A 26,244-nucleotide genomic window follows, 5' to 3' on the forward strand; every position below is an offset into this window, starting at 1 on the left:
ACTTAGATTGGTTTTTCTTCTCTTGCAATCTTCTAAAATCATTTTGTCAATCAGCAGCTGGTCTTTTGTGCCTCTGGTGTTCGGGCAATTTCCTTTCTGTTCAATTGGAAGTTGTTTGTTAGTTAATAAGTGTTGCATCACTTCATCTGCTATTATTCCAGTTAATAATTTGAACATGGTTGGCAGGCAGGTTATCGGTCTATAATTACTTGGAACTGCACCTTTTGCTGGGTCTTTCATGATGAGATGAGTTGTTTATTATTATTATTATTATTATTATTATTATTATTAAAACACTGCAACATTTTTTCTTCGTTTCTTAATTTTTCATTTAAAATTGTTACCTGATCCACTCAAGGTTCTACAATGAAAAAAGGCTTATGTGTGAATGATTCCTGCTGAACAGAAGTTCATTTTACACATTCAGTTTGAAGAAGATTTGACTTAGGATCAGGGATTAGACATTCTTGTTTAGCTACACAGGAGCTGTGATTTTGCTCTCACATAAAATAAGCTCCACTTTCCAGACCACCTCAGCGATCTTCAAAACCTTTTCCAAACAATAATTTACCTTTGTCCGCTATGACAATTCTGTCACATTGTACTTCCTTTGTCTTCGGTGCTCCATTTAATGTTTGCATCATCCTGTTGGCATAGCGATCATTGCCAACTCTATTTTTACAGAGTTCCATATAAGCTATGTTCTGTCTCCTTTGAAAAACAAAAGACACACACACACATATATATAAACAAATCTCTGTCAAAGATTTTTCCCTCAGAGACATTAATTTTACTTAGAAATAAGTATGCACCCATCATCTCTACTATCTAAACACTGCAGCAGTAAATCAGTAGCTGACACACTGAGCAAATCTCCGTCAGCCTAGGAATGGAGCATTTGTGCAGTTTCACAAGAGTAATATTGCACAACACTGCCCAATTGCACAAATGCAATTGCATGATAGAGGGCCATTTGTTTCAATGGCTTTCATTCTATTGCACAACTGCATCTGCACAATTGTGCAGTTTTGTGCAATTACATGAATGATACTCTGTTCCTAGGCTGATAGAAATTTGTGCAGTCAGAGGTACTCTTACCCCTGGACTTCTGGGCCGAAGCCCAGGGCCTCCACAGCCCCAGGGTTCCCCCAAATCCTCTTTAGTCTGTCCTGGATGATGTAGATACCTGGCCAAGTATAATGATGCTTAATTTGGGGGGGGGGGGGGGCTTTTTATGTTTATTATTAAACAAATAATAGAGATTGCCTTTCTGACAATGCACACTTTAGTATTCCCTTCATTGTATTAAAAGTGCAATCCAAGTTGTAGTTTTGAATTACTGCTATTGTCCAGCAGATTAACAGGACCAAGACCTGTACCAATTACATCTTATTTCTAGGTAAATGTGATTAGAATTGTTGTACAAGAGTGCTTTTACTCACAGCTAGCTTGACTGTGTAAACAACAAAAGAACTACCATATGTTGCAATATTGGGTGGCAATATCATCATGAAGCAGCATGCAATCAGAGAACTGTACCCTAGAATGACTGCTGGAGAACAGCTCTCAGATGATACCCACAATTTAAGAATTAAATTCCAGCTGCTGAGCCTCCTCCTCAAAGTGGCAAGAGATTCTAGGGCACATGTTCAGTTTTCAGAGACTACTGAAATGGAGAGGAATAAGGTTGTTTTCTTTTTTTAAAGTGTTTCTGTTTGCGAGATCAGAGTAAGAAAGCTAATTCCATAATTGAACCACCATTCTGGTTTCTCCTGCCCCAACTCCTGTGAAGTGTCACCCACCACCTGGCATGTAGCATGAATACTTCTTGACTCAGGGCCATTTCACACATTCTGCAAAAGCAGATCCAGGTTTGCCACTGAGAGTCACACTACAAGAGATGCTGCAGTTTCATAAAATCAGATCTTCTGCCATTTTCTTTTCATTCTTCATAGTAGCCTCTGAGGGGAATTGGATTGGGACCACACCCTCGAAAGGGGAGACTGGCCATTTTACTCCACTTCATTTTCCTGATCTATAGGTACTCAGATGTTTTATCCAATGGGGTAAATAGAGGTGAATATAGATGGTGAAAGCAGCACAGGAGGAAAGTGCACTTCCTTCGCACAGCGTGTATGTGTATGTGTGTGGCGCTCTCCCCCCCCCCCCCACCTCTCTCTCACATGCACACACACCTTCTTTTAAATAAAGGAAATGTCAAGAGATCCAGTCACAGATTTCGGGCAGCTTGTCTACTTTGGCCTTGACTGAACAAAGAGCTGCCACAAATCACCACACTCCTGACAAGTGTGCCTGCAGGACACAGGTATTTGCAGACGTGTGTTTGTCACATACACATTTTGAATTTAGTTGTACATCAAAAATATGCAGTGACTGAAGTGACCCTGGGGTGCTTTGCTGTAAGGAGATACTGTATCTGTTCGAGCAGAAGATGGTGATTGTGCAGACTGAAAGCCAGCAGAGGGAGCAATTGTGAAGTGACCAGACTGCTTTGTCTTATGGCTATGCTTGATATTTGCGAAGTCCCTGAAGAGAGTCCAATTTAAATAAAAAGTGACTTTAGTGACTCCTTGCTCCATGTAGCAAGTTATCTGTGCCTTGGGAACAGGCATACATTTTGTGATTTTAAGTTATTTTTCAGTTACCTATTCACTCACCTTTGCCCAGATTTACCCATTTGAAGTTTAAATGAGTAAATCTGGACAAAGGTGAATGAAGAGGTAACTGGAAAATATTTTTTTTTAAACCAAAGGCCAGATCCTCCTTTGTCACAATTTGGTACCCCTCCCTCCTACCTTGATGCATGACATACCTTTATGGACAGTCACAGTGTCTTCTAATTTCACTTTGCTACTGCAAACAATTACCTGTGCGATCTGCAGTGGTATGGTTAAAATAACTGAAGGAGTGTGGAGTAGGTGCAGCACTTCCACAAAGAGAGGTGTGGTGGTCACCTCATGCAGCAGATTCTTGAGTTGCCAGCAAGTGGAAAGATGCCCTCCACCCACCCACCCACTTTAAGGGGAAAGAGGTGGAAGATGGTGCATGCAAGGGGATAGAATTGGGCACCCTGCCTCAGGGGCACAGAGGTCTTGAGCCGCCACTGGTGGAAAAAGACCTGCAGACACCCATGATGCTACAAACTTCTTTTTATCACATACTTTCCTTATTCTAAACCTCAAAGTCCCAAAATCAAATGTTACAGTACCCTGGGCCATTGCACAGAGCTTATCACCAACCATTTCCAATTAGAATTAATACACAAGAATTCATCTTCGCATCTCAGAGGAACCTCAGAGCTTCAGAAGCTGTGCTGGTTCAGTTGATTTTTTGCTAAATTTACCAACATTTTAACTTATAGAAAACGGGGACAAAATCCCAGTGTGGAGAGAGGCCTTTTGGTATCTATAGTCCTAAAATCATGAGAGAAGTCATCTCTTATTTCCCTGGAAAGCTAAAAAACAAACCAACCACCAATAGATAGCCACATTGCATAGACATTATGCCTACCTCACAGTGTCTGCTTCTTCAGCCTCTGTAGATATCATGACTGTGGGCATGTCAAACAGCCAAATCATATCTGTCTCGGTGAGGTAAATATCCACAGCTTTTTCTAAGTCTTCCTTGGTCAGTTGTTCTGGCACTTCCTCTCGCCTGACCAGGACATCTGCCAGATCAGTACACCATGAGAAAGAATGAAATTGTGCTAAAGTAATTAAGGTGTTGTACGCAGGCAGCTACTACAGCAGTAATTAGAAACATCATTTCTGTAAGATACACAATCCCTCTGTCAGAATCCTTTGAGCCTACCTATGTGTTACATGTGATCAGTGGCTGCTGTCAAAAACCCACATTTCCCCCATGTGTCTCCTCCTTGGTATTGCTTGATTTTAAACAATGCATCATATGACATCATCACATCCACCATGTCCCTATTTTTTGTAAGGAGCAGCAATTAAACTAGAGTGAGGCAGGGAAGATGAAAGGCAATGACACAGCACCAAGCATTTCTTTTATGAAACATAACAAGGGAGACACGTGGGGAAGATGTGGGTCAGCAATAGCCATGTGCCCCACAATATACAGTTTGGTCCCAGATACTTACTGACTTTGATAACAGTGGTCACAAGAATGAAAATTTGAGTTGCAGTTGCGCAAGTTTACTCTACCTGTTAAACTAGCAATTGTTTCTCGTCTAGACCCAGGTTCTACTATTTCATCTGCCATTGAGTCAGTAGAAGTGGATGACCTAGAAACACTGCCACTTCCATATGTCCTATAATTAAAAAAAAAGAATGTTAGCATGTATTGGAAGTAAAATGATAATAAAAATGTCAATGCACTTGTAACCAAAATACCAAATACATAATGCATTTCTACAGCAGCATAGCTGTCACTGAAAATCGTTTGGGCTTGAGGAACCACATGGCTGAAGAAATGTTTGAGCTAATTCAAACTAGAAAAGGTAGGTGGCACAGCCCTCAAGGGACTGTACCACCTCAGAATTCAGGTGAGAGTCCACATGTGTGAAGATTCCCTACAATATGATCTCCTTGAATGTGCACAGCTCCACTTCCCCCTTCCAGGGTAGCTTTGCACTTGCATGGATAGTTTAACAAGGGTGAGGATTCAAATGTGCATCCTCCACATTCATTCTGAGGAAGTAGAATTCCATAGAGACTGTACCACATGCTCCTTCTGAATATGTGGTTTGTTGCTTTCCATCTTAGGAGGCCAGATCATATGGTATGTGCTCTATTAGTGCCCCATGATGAAGCAGAATGGGTGAGCAACATCACTGCAACAGATCAAGCCCATTCACATGTTATGTGCAACATTTGCACAACAAGTGTACAGTGTACACAGGTATAGATCTGTACCTGTCATTCACATGTTATGTTGAACGCAGGTACAGAAATACATTTCCTGTCTGAACCATGCATTTGAAGGGCCTGTATCCAGGTTCATTTTTAAAATGAACACAGGAATAGTCATTCACACAAACACATGTATGACTGTACAGACATCTGTACACTTGTACAGCATCATGTCTGAATCAGTCTATCCTTACTACACAATATGGCTGACCCAGGTGGGAAGTCAGGTCCAATGTTCTGATAGCTGCCTGGAGGTCTGATCATGATGCTTTTCAGCAGTAATGGCACCATGCAGGGGGAACCTAAGGTACTGTGGCACCTGAGATTTGGTACCAAATGTTGCTTTGCCCCATGCCTCTGGTGCGGGCCAGCCCCTTTTCAACATCAAACCTTGCAAGCTTTGAAAGTGGCATATGGAGCAAAGAGGAGGAAAGCCTGCCAGGACTGCCTCTCCTCACACTCCTTACAAAGTTTCTAAGGGTCAGGAAAGTCTCAAAGAGCTACTTTGATTGCACCAGTGGGAGACACATTGCCACCCTACTGTAGGGGTGTGCACGGACCGGTGCCTCCCTGGACCAGTTCAGTTTAACCAAACGGCAGGGCCAGTCAAACCAACCTGAACTGGTTTGCTATCAAACCACTCAAACTGGCCTGGTTCAATCACAAACCAGTCCGTGCAAACCCCTATCCTTCTGGTGCCCCAATCAAATGTCAGCTGAGGCAACCGCCTCTCCTCACCTCATGAATGAACTGCCCTTGGCACCTTTGCAAGCACCCCTCCAGATCCCAAGTCATGTAACCAAAGTAACAGATCACACTCAATACTGTACATTGGGAAAATCATGTACCATAAGCCTTTTCTCCTAGGAGATACACTGAATGTCAATCCTGCAGAAAACATGAGCTTATTTAGGGGTAAAGAATAAATGGAGCTAGAGGACCACATGTTGTGTGGCATTAGGATGGCACCAGTCCACCCATGCTGTTGTAGCCATGCAGTAAAGTCCGAGCAGTTTGAGGTATTTGCACAAAAGCACAAATACTCTGAATAATCAGCCTGCACTCTAGAAGTGCTAGTTAGATCAGAAATGCGTCGCCAATAGTCATGCAACGTGTGTCCAATCTAACTTTTGCAACATGGCAGGCTATTCAAAGTATCTGGCTTTTTACTCAGGAAATGCAACTGCACCATAGAGGCCTAGTATCACAAAACAGCATCCTCAGGCAGCTTCCAATGGCCCATCTCTGATATTTGCTTTGGTTCCCTAGCCCAACCAGCAACTAGTTGCTGGGTAGGCCCCCTTCCCTTCTCTTTGTGGAGGATGTTAGTTGTGAAGCAGGTGTGTTTGATTTGCTTCTGCTGCTGCAAAAGCAGCAGCCACAGAAACAGCAACATTCTGGCTGGTGGGTGTCCTCTGACACCATCCCCCCCTCCCTGTTGCCTCCAAACAATGTTACGTCACCATGGTGGTCTCTCAGGTGGCAAATGGAACACACCCCACTTAGCCCTCCCCCCCTCTGGCTCATCCCCTCCCCTACTGTTCCCACACCCCCACTCTTTCCCCCACACCCAAGGGGGTTCCCTTCTCTTCTTCATTGACAAGGGTCCCTACTCTTCAGCAATCACGCTGGTGCCAGCACCACCACTGCTCTCTTCCTCTTCTCCTGCCACTGACATTTTCAAAGTCCAAAGGGGAAGGAAGTGGAAGGAAGCGCTGTGCTGGGCATCTCTAGTTGAGCACTCTACACTCCTCCTCCACACTTCCTCCCATTCCCTTCCCCTCTGGCTTTTGAAAATGTCAGAGACAGGAATGGGAGTGGGGGAGAGGAGAACACTGCCACCAAATAGGTTTGGGAGAGTGCCAGAAGGCAGTGCTGCCACCTCTGCCAACCTGCCTCACTCAGTCTCATTAGTGGGCCAGCTGGATGGTTTTTACCATAGGCGCGTTCCATGGGATGCCATGCTATACCTGGAGAATGGCCCTGCTAAGCTAATATTGGTTCCAGATGTTTGTTGAAGAGAGAAGGAAGACAAGAAATCAGATTGAGTCACCCCAACAAAATCTTGTGCTGATAAGATTTTGCTTTGTCTGTGGCTGGTAGATGTACTTGGTTCGGGGTGGTAAAGTGGACGAGGTGTTACATCTTTCCCATAATCATCGAAAACCTGTTGATACAAATAAACAAAACAATACTGCTCCCTCAGTAGGTGAAACTAATAGATGTGCAGCTAAGCTACTTTAATTGAAACTAAGTCCACAGTCCTACAAAAGTAAGCAATATAGAACACAGTGGGATTTATTTCTGAGAACATAAGCATAAGACTGTGCTGTAAAATTGCTGTCCAATGCACTTTCACTTTTGAATAATGAATGTAATGGGACATATTTCTGAAACTTTGGCCATAGAACCCTCTCTCTAGAACTATCTTTCTCTGGATGGATCCTTGAAGATTTAGTACATTTAAAAAGTCTTATTAAAATAATTATTACACCAGACTTTTGCAGATGATTAGGAGAAGGGCAGGTTTTTGTGTAAAGATGATGCTAATTGATTTGACTGGTTTAAAAAATGTTTATTCACTGTATTTATATACTGTCCCATATAAAATATCTAGGTGGTTTACAAATTAAAATAAAAAATAACACAATTAAAATGTGACTGCATTGACGGATATTATTTTAATCTAGTTTGAATTGTTGTGGTGGTGTTTTTGAAGAAGCCTTGTTAGTAAAAATTTAAGAAACAAATGAACAAGCGTGCATAGGTTTGGCAGCATATTTACAAAATGGCGTGATTATAACCTATGAACCTATTATAACCTATAATCTATGAAGTATATATATATATATATATATATATATATATATATATATATATATAAATGTAACAGGTCAAGCTTAATATATGCCAAGAGTGGCCAGGAGTAGATCTCCAGATATTGTTGGACTACAGTTCTCATCATCCCCAGCTGCAATAGGCTGCTTCTAGGGATGATGGCAGTTGTAGTCTAACAACAGCTGGGGGAGCCTCCAATTGGCCACCCCTGGCATATGCAATAGACTGGAAATTGAATTATCTTCAAGGAGGACAGCATCTACGTACCATGTTTATTGGTACTTAGCATGGGGTCTTGTGAGAGGCTCATCTGGGAAAGTGGGGATATCCCCTGTTATCTTCAGCATGCTACTTCCCCTCACCAGAATTACGAATATTTTGAGAATATATCAGATGAATGGTATCATCATCCCCCTGTCCCCCGCAAGGTATAAACAGCCCAGAGAAGTTAAACTGCACCATAGTTTTAAACAAAGTCCACAAAACACAAATATTCTTTTGAAATACTGCTGCACGTGAATTGTAAGTTTAAGATATAATTTCCTTCCCTTGTAAAATGGTCTTACCCACACATGGAAAAAAGTGCCATTTAAAATGCCCTGATTCTCCATTTCCATGCAGGGCATATTTAGATTTAAACATAATTCTAAACATATTTTAAATATTAATCCTTTCATCAGCTATCACTCTATTTAAAGTAGCTATCATGGGGTTGTGAATTCTGAATGTTCCTTTCAAAGTGGCCATGAAAACACAGTTCTTCTGATAACTGCAAACCACAGTGCAGATACAATTTATCTCATATTCTGTAGTAAGAATAATTGGCACATCAAAACAATAAAGAGACTCATGGCATCTTAAAGACAAACACATTTATTGTCACATCAGTTTTTATGAACTAGAACTACCACTCAGATGGTCTTGGTATAGCACTATCATTTTAAAGTAGTTATCTCTTATTACAAAGTGTCACTAGATGTGATTGTTTATTACTTGGAATGGCATCAAGGGGCAGCACCCTTCACATTTTTTTTCATTGCCCGTTCATAGACACACCCAGTTTTAGTAAATACATCGTTCTTAATAGAATTACCACTTCTCTGAAATGTATGTAGCAGATTTCTGGCACGCCCAGCATGCCTCTGTCACCTATTCAGTTCCCCCATGAAACCATATTCATTTTTCTCCATTACCTGGATAGGAAGTTTGATCACTGCTAAAGATGCTTTGTCCTTCATCTCTGATGTTATCAGTATGCTCCTTCGAGCTACTGACCCAACTTTGCTGGCTAGCAGAGCACTAGTGTAACTCAGTCGTCTCGCAGAAGATGATGATGCTAACCTCTTTGGCACACTTGAGTCTTTTGAAGTCCTAGTTGAATAAAACAGCAGGTGAGATAATGCACCAGATCAGTAGCTTCAAAATAGGGCAATTTTAATGTGTCAGTCTTCCTTAGCAGATGCCATTTCTTAATTTCCAGATGAGTTAGTCATGACTAAGTACCATTAAAATAAATGAGGGAAGTTAGTCATAACTAACTTAAGTCCAGTTAATTTCAATGGAACATAGTCAAGACTAACTTAGTCTGGATGTTGTCCCGTAATTCCTCAAATACTTAGGAAAGGAAATAGTTATTTTCTGTAAGTGCCACTAAGTAAGGAGTGGCACATTTAGTTTACATCAATGTTCTTGTAGGAGAATTGCTTGTTCTAAGAGAAAGCAAAGATAGGTGATGACCGATGCCCACTGTTCCTAATTGTTCAGTTATCCAGCATTAACGACAGCTTTCCAAAAACTATCATCATGTGTGATATCGTGTCTGTAAAAGTAATGAGATGACCATGGCTGCTAGTCTGAGTATCCCAGGGATCTCATATAACTTGCAAACGTGGAAGCTAACAGAAGGCCTGGAGGCCATAGCTAGGCTTTCCCACCTGATCACCTCTTGCTGCCACTGTGTGGTGACTCAGCTGTTGTCACTTCAGGAAAAAAGAGGAAGAAAAACCTTGGTGGGTTGGAGATTGTCCACACAGGGTTTTCTTGCATTGTCTATTTAGAGGGCTCATATGCTCATGAGTTCACTTGATAGAGATGTCACTATAACTCAATGCTCCATCATTTGTGAAGTGGAAATAATAGCGATCTGCTCCACAGAGTTACTGGGTGTATAAATTAATTGAGGGAGTAACTTAATCACCCTAAACTTGAGCATATCACAGGGATTATGGGAGAGGAGGACTCACCCTCTGGTTTTTCACAAGTGTCAGACTCTGGCTGCATTCACACATAACACAAAACCGGAGGCGAAGGGACCTCCAATTTAAAACACTGTACATCTGAATGCGGGAAACCACAGTTTTGACAGAAATGGACCCATGGTTTCCCTACCCCAGACAGTGATTTATACCTTTGGTTTGTAGTGAGGTCCACTGCCTGGACCTCCAGTTCCGTGGTCCAAGCGTTACGTCCAAACATTGACACCGCTGTCTATTGCTTTGTTGATGAGCAGCTGAAGCTCCTCCCTCACTCCAGCTGCTATTGACTGCTGGGGCTGTACTTCAGTAAAGAAGGAAGCCCAGACAGCCGGTTCTGCCTCCTCTCTACAATCAGTAAGACTGCAGAGAGGGAGCTTTCCTGAATATCTGAATTTGGACAGGATTGCAGGGGGGTAGGGTGCAGTTCCAATGGACCCACAGTTCCACGTTATGTGTGAATGCAGCCACTGTGTAGGTAGCTGTTTAAGGCATTGTGGGGGTGGGTGGGTGGGACTGGTTTCATTTTGCTGCTATGCTCTTTTTCAAAAGAGCATAGGTTAGTTATTTGAAAGCAAGATCTGGAGATATTGTTTCAAAGGGAGTAGTAAATATGAGGATATTATGATGTTATATAGGGCTGCCAAACAGCATAGGAACTGGCTACACATTTTCTGTGAGAAAGTGGTGGTTGGAGTTAGGGAATTGGTTATAGTCAGGCACAGACATGCTTCCATATGAGGAGCAGATTGGGAGGATGGAGTATTTGGATTTGGAGAGTTCAATTCTGTACAAAAAGGAGAAAAGGCCAAGACTTCTGCATTTGATTTTGTTTTCTCTTGCCCAGTGTGGACATAACTGCAAAGCATAGTTTATGGTTATGGACACGAGACTTGGATTTCTATGCTCTCCCTTCCCTTTCTGCCTGCAATCTGAACCTTCCATTCACTGTTCATAACGACCCATAGTTCCCATTAATTACAGTTTGTATGAACTACAGTTTCCCATATCTGGACACAAAAGGAAACTGTTCTATTTTAAATGGTGAAGAGAAGCTTTGGACATCCTCTCCTCATGCACATGGAGGGGCAGAGCATAAGCCTGAGGCTTGTGCGTATAATGACAAACCATAGTTTACGATTATATGTGAGCTGGGCCTAAACGTTTTACAGTATATGTAGTAACAGATTGGCTGAATCCTCATTAATGGGGCAGACATGCAGTGCACAAACTGCTTCTGCAATGTTTAGCAATCCAGAGTTACTGAATCCTCCCCCACCCCCAGAAGTGTCCTGTGCAACCCTGAAATAGATCCCTGAGGGTTCCATGATCCTCGAGGACTTACTGCTGGAGGGGAGAAAGATCAATGAACACTGCCCCCGCACACACATGCATAGTGCGATTATGGATTACTAAAAGCTGCCAAGCCACTGCATCTCTGCACCATTAGTGGGTATGGCAGTTGCTGGTTGTGTTATAATTTACACTCATATTTATATTGTAATCTCCAATAGACTTTGAGGGCAAAGTAGAATAAAAACCGAAACATGAGGATAATGCTTTTATTTAGACTGTAAAAATGGGTTTAAGTCTGACTTGGGGTATAAAACTAGCTAAATAAAGTGGAAATATAACTTATTACTTCTCTAGTTGTGTAACTGAATAACTCTTTGGGTCCCTATATAAGCTGCTAAGAATCTCACCCTCTCTACCACTGGTGAGAGCTTGCTCTCTAAGAACATAAGAACAGCCCTGCTGGATCAGGCCCAAGGCCCATCTAGTCCAGTATCCTGTTTCACACAGTGGCCCACCAGATGCCGCTGGAAGCCTACAGGCAGGAACTGAGGGCATGCGCTCTCTCCTGCTGTTACTCCCTTGCAACTGGTACTCAGAGGCATCCTGCCTCTGAGGCTGGAGGTGGCCTATAGCCCTCAGACTAGTAGCCATTGATAGACCTCTCCTCCATGAAAGAAGAGGTTTTCTCTCAGTGTTATTTGTAGCAATGTCCCCAAAATTCAAGAGAGGCAGAAATGGTTAGTTGCTGCTGCATCACAAAATAGCCAATTAGGATACCTTTCCTTCTGCCTTTCCTCCTTTATTCCATTCCCCTCTGTTGCCCAGCTTCACTATAACAATATGACGGCACTTACACATTGATGACGATGCTCTGCTTCCTGGTCTTGCTGCCCTGAATTGCAATGGGTGTGATGCCGTTCGACATGGTAGCATTGATCGCAGGTCCTGAGTACAATGCCTGTCTCCTGGTAGGATGGCAGAGAGAAGCTTCTGGCACTGGCTCTGTAGCAGCAAAATAAGTAGCAACTGTTGCCACTAGAGAAAAGGATAATACAGTAAATGGTGAAGCTGATGTGCCAGGCTTCTGAGAAATTGGAGCAGCTCACTGTCTCTACCCCTGGGATACTTGTTCAAAACTGGAGTCCACAAAGAGAAACACTCTACAGCTCCTGCTTCTCTCAACAGCGGTAGCTTAAACAAGAAACTGTTTACATGGTAACCATGGCAGCTGCCTTTTAGCATGCAGCCATGTGATTGGCTGACAGTGAGAGAGACAGCTGATTAAAGGCTAGCTTGAATCTATTATATCTGCTTCCAGTCAAGGTCTGTTCCTGCTTGCTGGGCAGAGGAGAGTACTAGCTGCCGTTCCTCTCTACTTGCTGCTGCAGGCCCTGTACTGGGAACTACCTTTGGACCTGTTCAGTTCAAGATATTGCCATGGTCAGTTAGGGATGTGAATGATCCCAGCTTCAGGATGAGGAAGAAACATGCAGTCCAACTGTTCATGAATTCAACCTATTCTTTTTAAAAGCCTTTAAAGACTTGTTTTTTCACCCAAGCTTTTAAACTTGTTTTTAATTGTTTTAAGGTTTTCCTTTTTAATCTGTTATGCCCAGAGACGGAAGTTTGGAGTGATCTACAAATTTTAAAAATACGATAAATAAGTAATTCTTGTCCATTCTTGCTCTGTCCTTCACTTTCAGGTTACCATATACTGTAATGATATCTTAAGAACATAAGAACAGCCCTGCTGGATCAGGCCCAAGGCCCATCTAGTCCAGCATCCTGTTTTGCACAGTGGCCCACCAGATGCCTCTGGAAGCCACAGGCAGGAATTCAGGGCATGCCCTCTCTCCTGCTGTTACTCCCCTGCAACTGGTACTCAGAGGCATCCTGCCTTTGAGGCTGAAGGTGGCCTACAGCCCTTCAACTAGTAGCCAGATTTTATCTGTCAGGATTATGTCAGATCTTCATTAGTATATGTTTGCCAGCATCAAAAACCCACCACAGCAAAACAGTTTATCCAAGAAGTTTAGAACATATTGTCTAGCACTCACATATTTCATTCCCAGATACTTTCCTTCTTGCAAAACTTTGCTCCCTAGAATTTGTGTAGTTATACAGAAAACAGAGGAGAGGAAGTGCACTAATGCTGTGGCTGCATTAGCACAAATCCATGGTTCTGTTGTGCTGGAATGTGTCAATAGTTGACAAATTAATGTATTCTGCATTGTGTATTTTCCATTTTGTCCTGTTTGACAGAGATGTGATCATCATGTAATAATGGTAGTGTAACAGGATCACAGTTGTTATGGACATTTCCTCACCATGCTTTTCTTAAGAAGGTATATTTGTCATGCAACTTTCCCCCCACTTTCATGCTGCCGCCCAGGGGCATAGCAAGGTTTGTTGAGTTGGCCCTCAAACAAGAACTGAAGATGCCCACTCCTCCTCATCTCTCCCTTTTTGGTCTTTGCAGAAGAATTGAAAGGTCATGATGAAAAACCACATATTCTCAGCATTACCTTTCTCTTGCTCCTGTACAAATACCACACACTATGTACACAGACACTCATACCCAAACGTGTGTGCATTCCCTTGGTTCAGAAACACATTTTCATAATTATACCTATTGCAGCTACCTCATACATTTATACAAAGTCAACAGTGAAGAATGAAGAGCAAGCTGTCACCCAACGGGCAGACCCCTCTCCCTCAAGGCCAGGACATTTATCCTCTCCTTTGTTCAATCATAGCTACATCTCTGCTAGCTCTAATACTGGAACTATAAGAACCACTATTTCCGACATGACCTATGGGTATATCTATGGTATACAGTTATTTTGTCTTCCCCCAAAGAATATTGGGTATTGTGGTTTCCTAGGCTGCTGAGATCCCTAGCCCACCCTGATTTACAATCTCCATGATTCCCCGAAAATAGGGAAGGATCTATATTACAGATTTGAACTGCTTTAAATCTTTACTATAGATATACCCCGAGACTCTGGAACAGCTTTACACAAATCCACAGTGGATTTCTGAGGAAAGTTTATTACACGGTGCAGACAGTTATGCAGCTGCAGAACCCCTCAAGTGCCACTTATTTCTTCCCACCACTCTGCTCTTCTCCTCTCTTCCCCTCCCTTGCTCTTCCTCTCCCTTGAAAGCTTCCACAAGCATTGTGAACAATCCTGGCACAAAATATGCAATCATAAACACAGAGGTATTTTTTGTACACAGCTGTGATGATGCATTGGAAGGTGGGTGAGGCTTGTGCAATGCTGGTGTTGCCTTCTGCAGAGGATGGAACTGCTAGCATATAATCTCTATTTTGGGATGCTCCTTTTAGTTTGTTCCCATTGGTAACTGCCTTTCTTTTTAACCTTCCATTGTACGCTTCTTAATAAGTATCTATCAATCCTTTTCATCGTGACAGCTTTTGTGTGACCCAATCCTATGTGTGTTTACCAAAAAGTAAGTCCCATTGAGCTCAATGAAGTTTGCTCCCAAGTAGGTGTGCATAAGATTACAGCCATGCAATCCAATGCTGAAAATATTTACTTGGGAGTAAGTCACTCTGAGTTCAATATGACTTACTCTGAAGTCAGTTTTAAATAGGATTGTAGCTTTGATTACATTCAAGCAAGTCTCAATTCTGTGCTGATAATGACAGCCAAACATTTCAGAAATGTAGCTCCATGAACAATGTACTTCTACTGGCAATCATATTTGTAATACAGTGCACTTGGGGACAATGGTCATTGTCAATAGAAGTATCTTTTATAGAGCTGGCCTTGTTGAAGTATCATATAAAATCACTTTAAGTTCCATAAAGATATAATGTGAAAGTAGACTTTTGAGGGTGGGGAAACCACTCCATCTGTCAGTTATTAACCATGACAATGAACTATTTTAACTGAACAAAACAATGGGGAGATTTTGCATGAGCTCTTTGTCTAGTATAATAATGCAAATATATTATTACATGTTTTATTTATATATTGTTCATTTTATACCACCTTTCTCATGGGCCCACATGGAATTTGAACTTTGACTGTGTTATCATGAGATCTAACTTTTTGACTTGTGTTGTCTATCAAGTTTTAAATCTCATGAAATTGCTTAGTGTTGCTGTTTCATCCTCTTCCTCCCACAAAGTATAGAAACTTAACAGGGTGCAGCATAATCCTATGCTCAGTCAGAAGCGAGCCCCACTGTGTTCTGTGCTTATGCCCTAGTAAGTGTGTTTAGGATTGCAGCCTCAGTTACCTTTGAGATGATAGAGAGCAATGGAGACTCTGTAATAAAGACAGCTAAAGCAGGAAATGTGAGGATGCAGAAGCAAGTGCACACAGGATGGATGAACCTCTCTGGCTAACTTGATCTAGCCTCATATATGCCAGGAAGTACTGCTGCTCATAGAGGATGAATATAGTTTTATGGTGCTCAAAGTACAGCTAAGGATATCTATGAATAAATGAGAAGCATGGACATTACTTTCCTGTGAAGAAGCTGATAAACCATTTCAAGATACCTGAAATGAAAGTTTGAAGCTGGTAATAGACTGGATAAGGATGACTAAACCTAATCTAGATAAGATGGAGTTGATTATGGTGGGAGGCTGAGTAATCTAGGAAGCTGTGGATGTACTTGTTTCAGATGGGGTGATTCACACTTTCCATAAAGGAAAAATGCACAGTTTGCGAGTGCTCCTGGATTTGGATTTGGTCCTTTTCACTTGTTTCAGGTGTTGTGTTTCACTTGTTTCAGGTGTTGTGCCCATTGCATATCTTTCTGGATGACAATAATTTTGTTATTATAGTGCATGCCCTAAGAACTTCTCCACAGTTTCTGTAATGTATGGCTGTCCTTGAAGATGCCTCAAGAACTTCAGCAGGTCCAGAAAGCAGCAGCCCAATTAGGGCAACGTGCAGGGAGCATATTTCATCAATTCTGCAAGACCTCAACTGGCTTCCAGCTTGTTTCTGGTCCAGAATCAAGGAGCTGACCTTCAAAGCACTAAATAGTCTTGATCCATGATATTTAAAGAAACATTATGTTGGGATATTTCAATAGACACTCTCAGTTATTTGTATGGTATGGGGAATGCTTCTCTATTTGAATATATCCATATAGTGGCTTGGGGTTGGAGTCACAGAATTTGTCCTCTCTTCACTTGTTCCCTAGAATTGTTGCCTCAGAAGAAACTGAGAGATTCTCCCGCTCTCTGCATAAGAGACTCTTAGTCTGTTTATTGTTTTCTTAGTTTATGTTTAGTTAGTAATAAATATCAAGTTTTTGTTTCTCAGTTAAAGTTGGCTTCTTGTTCAATTACTTACGGGCTGAGTTCAGACATACAGGATAACCACAGTTAATCGTGTCCAGGGTTACAATTACCAACTCCAATTTGTGCTGCAGATGGCAACAAACTGCGACCAGCCAAACTGGTGTTGAAGGAGAGGGGAGCCACTCCCTGACACTTAGCCCGATCCCAGTAAACTCTGCGGCCAGACTGTGAGCAAAGCGTCACCATGTCAGCAGCTCAGCCATGATTGGCCACGATCTCCAGGGAGGCATGCTGAGTGTGGTCTGCATTTTTGAGCACTCCCCCACCCTCAGCAGGGGAAGGGCATCTAAAACCTTTTAAATGTCCTGCAATGCTAGTGCTGCTTCTGCCAGCCATGGCGACAACACTACCTCCCCCTAGAAGTGGACATGCAAACTGAAAGCACCACACAAACTTGAATTCTGAGGTGGGTGTGGGGGGCCTGGGAGGTATGGAATCCCATTTTCAGTGCAGGAATGGAGGAGAAAACCCACATTCACTAGAATGGGATATGCAGATGGGAGAGGGCAAAGGATGCTGGTTGGGTCTGTCCCACCATGACCAGGGAAGATGTCAAGGGAAGATCCAGCAGAGCAATCCAGCCAGAACCATCACAAACCCGCTGTAAGCAGCTTGATGCCCAGTGGGCTCACACTCTCATGAGAGAGCCAGTCTACTGGGGGATATGATTGTGCCTGCTAAGGCGCTATCCCCACCCACAGACTGCAAACTCACAAGCTGAGCTGCCCACTTAACCACCAGGGAATCCAAGGGGACCCCACTCTAGTGGGCCCCTACTCTCTTTGTTTAAAGGGGGGAATCCACTATTTCTTTCTTCCTAGATCCCTCTGAAGCCTTGCATACACTCGAGAGGACATCCTGACACCAAAGGTGCGATAGCCTGGTCACATGCATGGTTGTGGAGTTGCTCAATGGGACAGTACTTTTACTCATATTTGAAAACCCAGGGTCTGCTCCATCTGTGTGCTGTATGCAGATAAGTGGGGAATCGCAGGAGAAGGCACTTTCCTCTGCTTCTCCAATCCCAGGGCAGCTGGGTTGACTTCAGGGGCCACAGGCGACGGCACACCTGTGCAGAGGTATGAATGGCCAAGCAGGGGGCTTGTTTCCAAGGCACCTTGGCTGCCATCTCCAGGACCAGGAAAGCAGTCTCTGGGATACCCCTGCCCACTGCTTCCCAACACAAAGCAACACAGCTCTACTTGGAGCATGCATGGCCCAACACTCTCGTGAGTGGGCATTGTCTGAGTCGGACTTTTGTTGCCACACTCATCATCAGGCCTTGTTCATGAGTAAACTGGGGTTGTGACCTTCCTGAGGAAGTGGGTGGGCCCCACTTTCCCACCCTTTCTTTGTAAAAAAAAAAAAAGCACGGATTCCCCCCCCCCAAACCTCCCCACCCTCTTTCCCTGTGCAGACTTCAGTGCACCCAAAGGTAATCCCTTGTCCTTGCCCTGGTGTGTGCGCGGTGGGAAGAGAGGCGTGGGTACCAGCACAGAACTTCCCACCCATTTAAAACTCTTGAGTCCCAGTCTGTCCTTGCACTATATGCAGATCTGTTGGCATGGGGAATATCGGGAAAGGGGAGCCCTCGTTCTCTGGCCACCCCAGGACAGTGGGATGGCCATTCCAGGGCAATCACAAGGGTACACATATACACATGGGCTGAGAGGCTGGCAGGGAGCATAGTTTTGCAACAGCTTTTCTGCAGTCTCCAAGACAAGGAAATCGGTCTCTGGGGTAGCACTCCCCATGACTGACATCCAGAAAACATCCTTGCTCTGTTCAGAGCACCTATGGCCTGATGCTCTTGTGAGGGAGGTGTTAGCATGGGAAGGGGATGTTTTGCCATTTGGCATCCTTGCAGATTTGTGTGGACAATTCTTTCCTCTCTCCTCTGATGGTCCTTTTCATGAGCTGTCTGGGAGTGTCCCCATGGCCTTTCACTCTCATACCTGGCCATTGAGCCCTGAGTCAAGTGGCTGTATCATTGAACAAAAATCTCAGTTGACCCAAGAAGGACTCTGGAGACCAGTCTTGATCATGAGCAGGCCTGTGGGGGCACAAATCCTCCAAAGGGGAAGGGGCCGGGGGCCCCTTTCCCAGAAAAGAATATAACTTGGCTGCTCAGGAATCCCTTCTGGGGGGCTGCCTTTCAAACCTTGCCAATAGCAACCGCACCCAGATTATTTGCATGGATGGCACAGACAATGGGCTGTGGCATGGACCCTTTAATCCATTTGAAATTCCTGGCCAGGACCGGCTTTGGGGCGTATGTAGAGCAACTGCTGTGGGGAATCCCTGATGAGGGGAGCTAGTATTTTCAGTGATTCCTGCCAAGCCACATGGCCGTGGTGGGCAGAGAAAATCATGCATATGTCCTGAGGGATAACCTGACTGCCAGAGGAAGTGCTTTTAATCCTTCTGTCTACCAGCTGCCGAGACCGGGAAAGGCATTGCTGGGGTGCCCTTCCCCGAGGCTTGCAGGAACCTAGTAATTGGGCTGGGCAGAAGAAGCCCTCCAGCCCACATGTGTGCCTTTATGGCTTGTCACTCTCATGAGAGAGCAGTCCTTGGGAGGATGTCTAAGATTTTATCATGACACTTGGCTTTATTGCTGGGTTAATAAAACTAATATTTAGGTGTAATCCAGGATGGTTCTTCTCATGAAGTATGGCCAATATTGCATGTATGCACCCCAGGGGAAGGGGCTGGTGCCCCCTTCCCCACCCTTTCTGTGTGAAAAATTGAACTTGGCTGCTGGAGCCTCCCTGCTCGGGCCTTTTATACTCCCCCCACCATTTGCCTCCTCCCCTGCCATGTTGGAGTGCCCTGCTTGTACTGCCACTTGGAGCGTTTGTGCTTGTGAACAAGCACAAGCTGACTGTTGCTCCCTTCTCAGGGAGCAAAGCACTGAGTGCTTGTCCTGTCGTCCCATGCTTTCACATTACCACTTGCTGGATGGGAGGAGCAAGGGACAGAGTGGGAATCGGGGGTGCCCCCCAAAAGCAGTGCAGCTTGACAGGCTGGCTGGTCCAGGATGGGGCATGGTGGCGTCCCTGTAACCTGGCAACTCCATAGCTGATAGGAAGTGCATGACTGGTTTTCCGAGAGGTTGAAGGTGAGTACTGCTGAAAGCTGTTAATGGAACTGTCTGGGGTGCTTGGTCAGCACCCCAATGTTTAGGCTTTGTGGGGGAATTAGCTCTTCAGTGGGGATAGCTCCATGTCAGTTTTAATTTGTGCAAATGTTTGGACTCAAGAAATGACTGGACTGAGACAAGATTTAAGTTTCAAAAGAAGAAGAAGATATTTATTGTAGGAGGGAGTACGGAAGAGAGAATTATGTGGTTAAGGCAATATTACTATCAAAAATACATTTAACTGCAATGAGGCATTTTAGCTTAGAATCCTAATTGTGTAATTTCCCAGGTGGGCAAGAGAAAGAGGTTGGATCTAAGAAAGGGGAATAGAGATAGATTTGGGGCCTAAGGAGAGGCAAAGGCTCATATCACTTGGTCTGGACGGGGAGCTCCAGGGACCACTGATGAACTTCACTCCTCAGGTCTGGCCAAAACAGGTATAAGAAGATGTTAGTTGATAACGATGATCCTAGGAGGGGGCTTCCTCCTTGGACCCATTTTCCTGGGTTTGTGAGGAAGACTGGGCAGATTAGGCTGGGCAAGAGAACTGATCTGGAAAATGGCACAAAATACTGAACATAGCCCGGCATGGCCTGTAAATAGCGAATTGCACCCAAAGCTGATGGGCAATGGAATCCCAAGAGAAAGGCACAAGGAAGCACAGAGATCACAAGGAGCACCTGATGGAGTCCCAAGTAGAGCACACAAGGGAGCACACTGGATCATGTAACTGCGGATCTTTATACCCCAAAACATGTCCTGGGGGCGAATTCTAACTGACCCTTTTTGTTGGGGAGGGACCAGTAAGGATCCCATTGTTGTTGATCTTTCTTCCTGAGTGTACAATGTGGGAATTGCCAAGGAATGCCAAGGCTTTTGACATGAAAACAGCATGTAAAGACACGAGAAGGGGAATCTGTATAAATGGAAAAGTCTAGTAACCTAACCAGTACTTTTGATGGGTGCATCTCTTAGGCTCGTATAGCTTGCTCAACCTCCTTTGTGTGTGTGTGTGTGTGTGTGTGTGTGTGTGTGTGTGTGTGTGTGGATTTACCTATGCATGCTTATCTATTTCTTCCTGCTAAGCCAATTAGCACATTGGCTTACTGCTATCTTTTTGTGGAAGGAGGGGAAAGACAAGGTAGTTCACCCTGAGTGCAGGATGGCCTTGACAGAGAGTTAACTCGCTTTTGGTTAACATCTGGAGTCTACTTAGGGGGTTCCCACATGAATGAGGGGCTCCTGGGAGCCAACAGAAAAGCTGTGCTAGTAACAAAGCATGAAGCAGCCACGGATGGGTCTGCACTGCCACCTCTATGATTAGGGTTTTGAAATGGGTGCAAAACCACAGTGATTGCTGAGCCTGCAGTCAGGCATAACACTTTGTCAGCAAAACTGCAGTTGTCAGCCACATAGCTTAGAGAAAACCCAAGGTCCCAATTGGAGTTTGGTGGGGCAAAATGGAGTTAGCTTTCAGCCCGTAACTACGGTATTTTATGTTCGGGCATACTTAATTACAACCTCAGCCAACTAAAACTGTGGTTATAGCGTACATCTAAACTCAGCCATAGAGGATAAGTAATTACTCTGCAACACATGATTTTACCATTTGACACGTACCACCCAGAGATCTTACTACAGATTCTACTACTGAGGAAGGCAAAGTTGTCAACTTATGGAACTTCATTTCAATAGAAACCTGCTAGATCTGAATCATTTGCCCTTTTAGGGTGGAAAAAAATGTTCATTTTTATTCTCCTAGACCTTTTAAGCTGCTGCTCTCTAGTTGCTTTAGATCAATGTCCTCTGCTATTTTCTCTCTACACACTGTCCCAGTTGACCTCATAATATCCCATGGCTACCAGTATTGTTTATGCTGATGCTGCCCCAGAACTTTCCCCTTAACCCAAACTTCATTGTCTCAAGCTCAACATGTTTGACCAAACTTCTCATCTTTCTTCCCGACTCTCCTCCCTTCATTCACTCTCCTTATCCATTGACAATATCATTGCCTATTTTGCTGAACAGGCATGCAACATGTGTTTCAAACGGTGTGTGTTACTAGTTAAGAGACAATCAAAAGTAAAACCAATAGACTACCCTTGCTAAATGAGCAAACAGGCACCTTTTAAAAGTGGTGATTCTCTTTATTTAGCAGAGGGAGAACAACTGGCCCTATCCATCCCCAGTGCAGCATCCCTCCAGTGGCTGTTACTGGTGTCAACCTTATGTTTCTTTTTAGACTGTAAGTCCTTTGGGGACAGGGGACCATCTTATTTATGTATACTTTATTTTTCTATGTGAACTGCTTTGAGAACTTTGGTTGAAGAGCAGTATATAAATATTCGTAGTAGTAGTAGTAGTAGATATAGATTCTTTTATTAAATACTAGTAACTTTCAGCCCGTTAAATTAACGGGCGCTAGTAGACCCTTGGGGCCAGCTAACTTTCTCTCTCTCCCCCCCCCCCACCGTTTCTGGTGGGGCCGAGTGCCGCCGCTGCGGAGCCCGATGTTGGGCGCCAGCCCGCCGCCTCCTCTGGCTTCCCCCGGGCCCGCTTCCCCCGGGCCCGCCGCCTTCTCCGCCCTCCCCCACCGCCTCCTCCCGCCTGGGCCCACCACCTCCTCCGGCCAGGGCCGGCGCCACCCGGGGCCGCTGCCGCCTCGCCCGGCTTCCCCCGCCGCCTCCTAGCTTCGCCTGGCTGTCCAGCAGCGGCGGACGCTTCTCCTCGGCCTGCTGCTGCTCCTCCTCCCCCCGCCCGGCGTCGGCCGCTTCTCCTCGGCCCGCCGCTTCGCTTCTCCTCCACCCGCCCAACATGACGACCGGCGCCCGCTCCGTGTCTCTCTCGCCATGTTCTGCGCACACGCGCACCACACATGTGCAGAACACCTGAAAAAGACATGGACACAGGTACCCAACCATTTTATTATATAGGATTCCTCCTTCTCTCTGTGCTTTCTCCATTTCCTTGCTGCTTGAACGAAAAGCTTTTCCTGTTCCTTCATTCAATGATTCATTGAGGCTCTTCTCACTAAAAAGCAGCCTCCCGCAGAGCGTGCTGGAACTTCCGGGGGCCGCACGGCCCTGAACTCCCAAGTCCCCACCGGCTCCATGATGGAGCTGGCAGTCATGTGGGCAGCCAATCTGGCCGTCCAGGGCTTCCCCTCTGATCGTCTGCAGGGAGAGCAGGCTAAGCCCGCTCTCCCCACAAACCCGCTCTGGGCAAGTCTCACCGATCACGAGACTCGCCTCTTTGTGTCATCCTATCCTGTCACTTCACTAACCCTCTTATTTGGTGCCCATATATTGATACAGCCAGTGGTTTCCCTTTGACTCCTCTCTGTCCTTAATCCATAATCCATCCATTGCCAAATCATGTTTCTTCTGCTTTATAACATCACAGAAATACTCTATTCCCTCTATTTAAAAAAAAAACAAGCAAACCCTCTGATCCACATCCTAGTGATCTCCAACGTGAATCACAGCAGTATTATCCTCTATGATCTTCCATTGTCTTACCGTGTTCTCCTCAGTACCCTGCTGCCAAAATAATTCAATTCTCTCATTTGATCATCTGGAGCCCCTCCCTGAATCACCAGCTTCCTGTCTACTTCCACATCCTGCACAAACTTCTTGTTCTTTTCTTCAAAAGTCCCCAAGTGCTGACCCCATCTTATCTTGCCTCTCTTATATCCCAACATATCCCTGTCTGTGGCCTTTGCTCATCTAGCTCTACCACCTTCAGCTGTCCAAAGGTCTCTTGCACCCTCAAATGATTCTAGGAACATAGGAGCTGCCATATACTGAGTCAGACTAATGGTCCATCTAGCTCAGTATTGTCTACACAGACTGGCAGCGGCTTCTCCTAGGTTGCAGGTAGGAATCTCTCTCACCCCTATCTTGATGATGTCAGGGACAGAACTTGGAACCTAGATGCTTTCCCCAAAGCAGCTGCATCCCCTAAGGAGAATGTCTTAAAGTGCTCACATGTTGTCTCCCATTCATATGCAACCAAGGCAGACCCTGCTAAGGGGACAAGTCATGTTTGCTATCACAAGACTAACTCTCCCATTCTGCCCAGTCTCCCTTGCTACCTTTTATACTGCTTCCCAAAACACCACTGTGATGCCATCTCTCTTGCTTTCCTCAAATCCCTAATCAAAACCAGTTTCCATTTTCTTCCTGAAGGCCCCCTTGTATTTCCCTTAACAAAATTACACGAATTCCATTACATTCTTTATAATGAAATAATGTCCTGTAAAGTACATGGATGAATAATATACTGTTTCTTGATCATGGCTATTTGTATGATATTGATTTGTTTTAGTTGTGTTGTATGCCACTTTGGGAACTGTAACATTGAAAAGTAGTATTAGAAATAATAAATAGTTGCATTGATTGATTGATTGACTGAGTGCCGTCAAGTTGGTGTCGACTCTTAGTGACCACATAGATAGATTCTCTCCAAGATTATCTGTCTTCAACTTGGCCTTTAAGATCTCTCAGTGGTGCATTCATCGCTGTCATAATAGAGTCCATCCACCTTGCTGCTGGTCGTCCTCTTCTTCGCTTTCCTTCAACTTTTCCCAGCATTATGGACTTCTCAAGGGAGCTGGGTTTTAGCATAATGTGTCCAAAGTATGATAGTTTGAGACTGGTCATTTGTGCCTTGAGTGAAAATTCTCGATTGATTTGTTCTATGATCCATTTGTTTGTTTTCCTGGCTGTGCATGGTATCCTCAAAAGTCTTCTCCAGCACCAAAGTTTAAAAGCATCAATACTCTTTCTGTCTTGTGTCTTCAAAGTCCAGCTTTCACATCCATAGAGTGGTTTTTTATAAAGAGCAAAGACCTTGATTCAGCCATCATGTCAAGTAAGGCAGAGATGATATTAAAGGAAATATGAAAAACAAGCCTGAAATACTGTGGGATTTTAAAGAAACAGCTGAGATGCTTTTAAAGAACTGCAAGATGAACACTGCAGTAATTTGTAAATACATTTGCACTCTGAACAGGAATCAGATCTCAACAGAAAAGAACTTGTCTGGGATCTTTTTTACTAGGACAATTTGATTCTGCAGAAAATGACAACCTTTGAAGGTTTGTCTTTTAGAATTGAAACCCAATTTATCTTAGGTTTGAGGTCATATTAGAAATGGGAAAATAGCATTCCTTATAATTATGTAACATCTGAAAAGCAGTTTTTTTAGGAGTGGACAAAAAAAGTTGATTTCTTGCTATCACATTTAATTTAGGATAATTTATGTGAACTGGCAGTTATCAGCCATCATAGTTTTGGAAATATATGATGTTGTTTATATAATATTGTACTGTTTTGTGCCTGAAATACCATATATATTATTTAACAACTTTAAACAAGTGTATTAACAAAAATAATTCATTAATACACGGTGATAACAGAATTGTGCTAAATGCAACTCAGTCTTGAAAGTTCTTTAACCAAGTATCATAGCTTACTTTAAAGGGGCAACAGTACAATAGATAGAATGGTACCCTCGCTTCCATCTGCCTGTCTGTTTATGCTTTGTAATTCTCTTCCAGCATGCAATACTTGTACATGATGTAATATGAGTGTGCGCGTGCGCGTGCGCGTGCACACACACACACACACACAAAGCACTTCTGTTAGCCAGATTGCTTTTCAGTGTCGACATTTAAACATGACTGCTCAGAAAAGTGAGAATCCCCTCTGGGTCATTGTGCAGTATACGTGGGTCACAGTCTAAGATAGGCAGGCTTACTCATTGAAATCAGTGAGCTTAGGCACATCTGTGTCCTACATTATGGCAATGACATCTTTCCACAAAAGTCAAAGAAAGCAAGCTTCAGAAATAAAAATTTAAAAATTACAATGTATCAGCAATGCACTTTATTTTTGTAAACCAAAAACAATCAAGTAAAACATGATAATATTGGGTTACAAAAAGTGTTAAATGACAAGATAGTTCTTACCTGCAAAAGGGGTGCTCCTGATTGTCAGGCCTTGGCTAAGGTCCATATCAGACCACAGTAGGGGTTTTGATTCTTAGACAAACAAGGATCAAAAGGAGGAAGATGTGTTAGAAGACAATCGGTGGTTGATATCAGATCAGGTGGATAAAGGTTGAAGGGCCTAAGGCAGAAGGCATTATCAAATATGGTACCGGATAAAGCGGGCAGGGCAGGGCAGCCTGTGATGTTCCTAGGGCTGTACTGAAATGCCGCCTATCCCCACCCCATTCCCAAGGCTATTTTCTCCTATTTATACCATCTAGTTACTGAACAAGAGGAATCCTTCAGAGTGGTGGTTCATCTATATTAAATGGGGAAGAGTCCTATTCAGCTACAGCACAGCATCCACCCAATGGTTGTTGTTGATGTCTACCTTGTGTTTGTTTTTTAGACTGTGAGCCCCATAGAGCCAGGGAATCATCTTCTTATTCTTTTTCTGTGTAGACTGCTATGAGAACGTT

At 43.8% G+C, this 26,244-nt stretch overlaps 1 protein-coding gene across 3 annotated transcripts in view; it reads right to left on the reverse strand.

Annotated features, from left to right (window-relative positions):
• The window catches only part of DNAI4 (dynein axonemal intermediate chain 4), a 66,477-nt gene that overhangs the window by 27,069 nt on the left and 13,164 nt on the right, over positions 1 to 26,244 (reverse strand). For all 3 annotated transcript variants that reach the window (XM_053246547.1, XM_053246545.1, XM_053246546.1), the window contains exons 2-8: positions 25,745 to 25,816; positions 12,139 to 12,319; positions 8,930 to 9,107; positions 6,869 to 7,065; positions 4,191 to 4,297; positions 3,532 to 3,688; positions 572 to 711 (exon numbers count right to left, since the gene is read on the reverse strand). In XM_053246547.1, the coding sequence (XP_053102522.1) occupies positions 572 to 711; positions 3,532 to 3,688; positions 4,191 to 4,297; positions 6,869 to 7,065; positions 8,930 to 9,107; positions 12,139 to 12,319; positions 25,745 to 25,790 (1,006 nt within the window). In that variant the 5' untranslated portion in view covers positions 25,791 to 25,816. The remainder of the gene's footprint in view (positions 1 to 571; positions 712 to 3,531; positions 3,689 to 4,190; positions 4,298 to 6,868; positions 7,066 to 8,929; positions 9,108 to 12,138; positions 12,320 to 25,744; positions 25,817 to 26,244) is intronic.

The sequence above is a fragment of the Hemicordylus capensis genome, chromosome 4 (assembly GCF_027244095.1).
Source record: "Hemicordylus capensis ecotype Gifberg chromosome 4, rHemCap1.1.pri, whole genome shotgun sequence".
NCBI lineage: Eukaryota > Metazoa > Chordata > Lepidosauria > Squamata > Cordylidae > Hemicordylus > Hemicordylus capensis.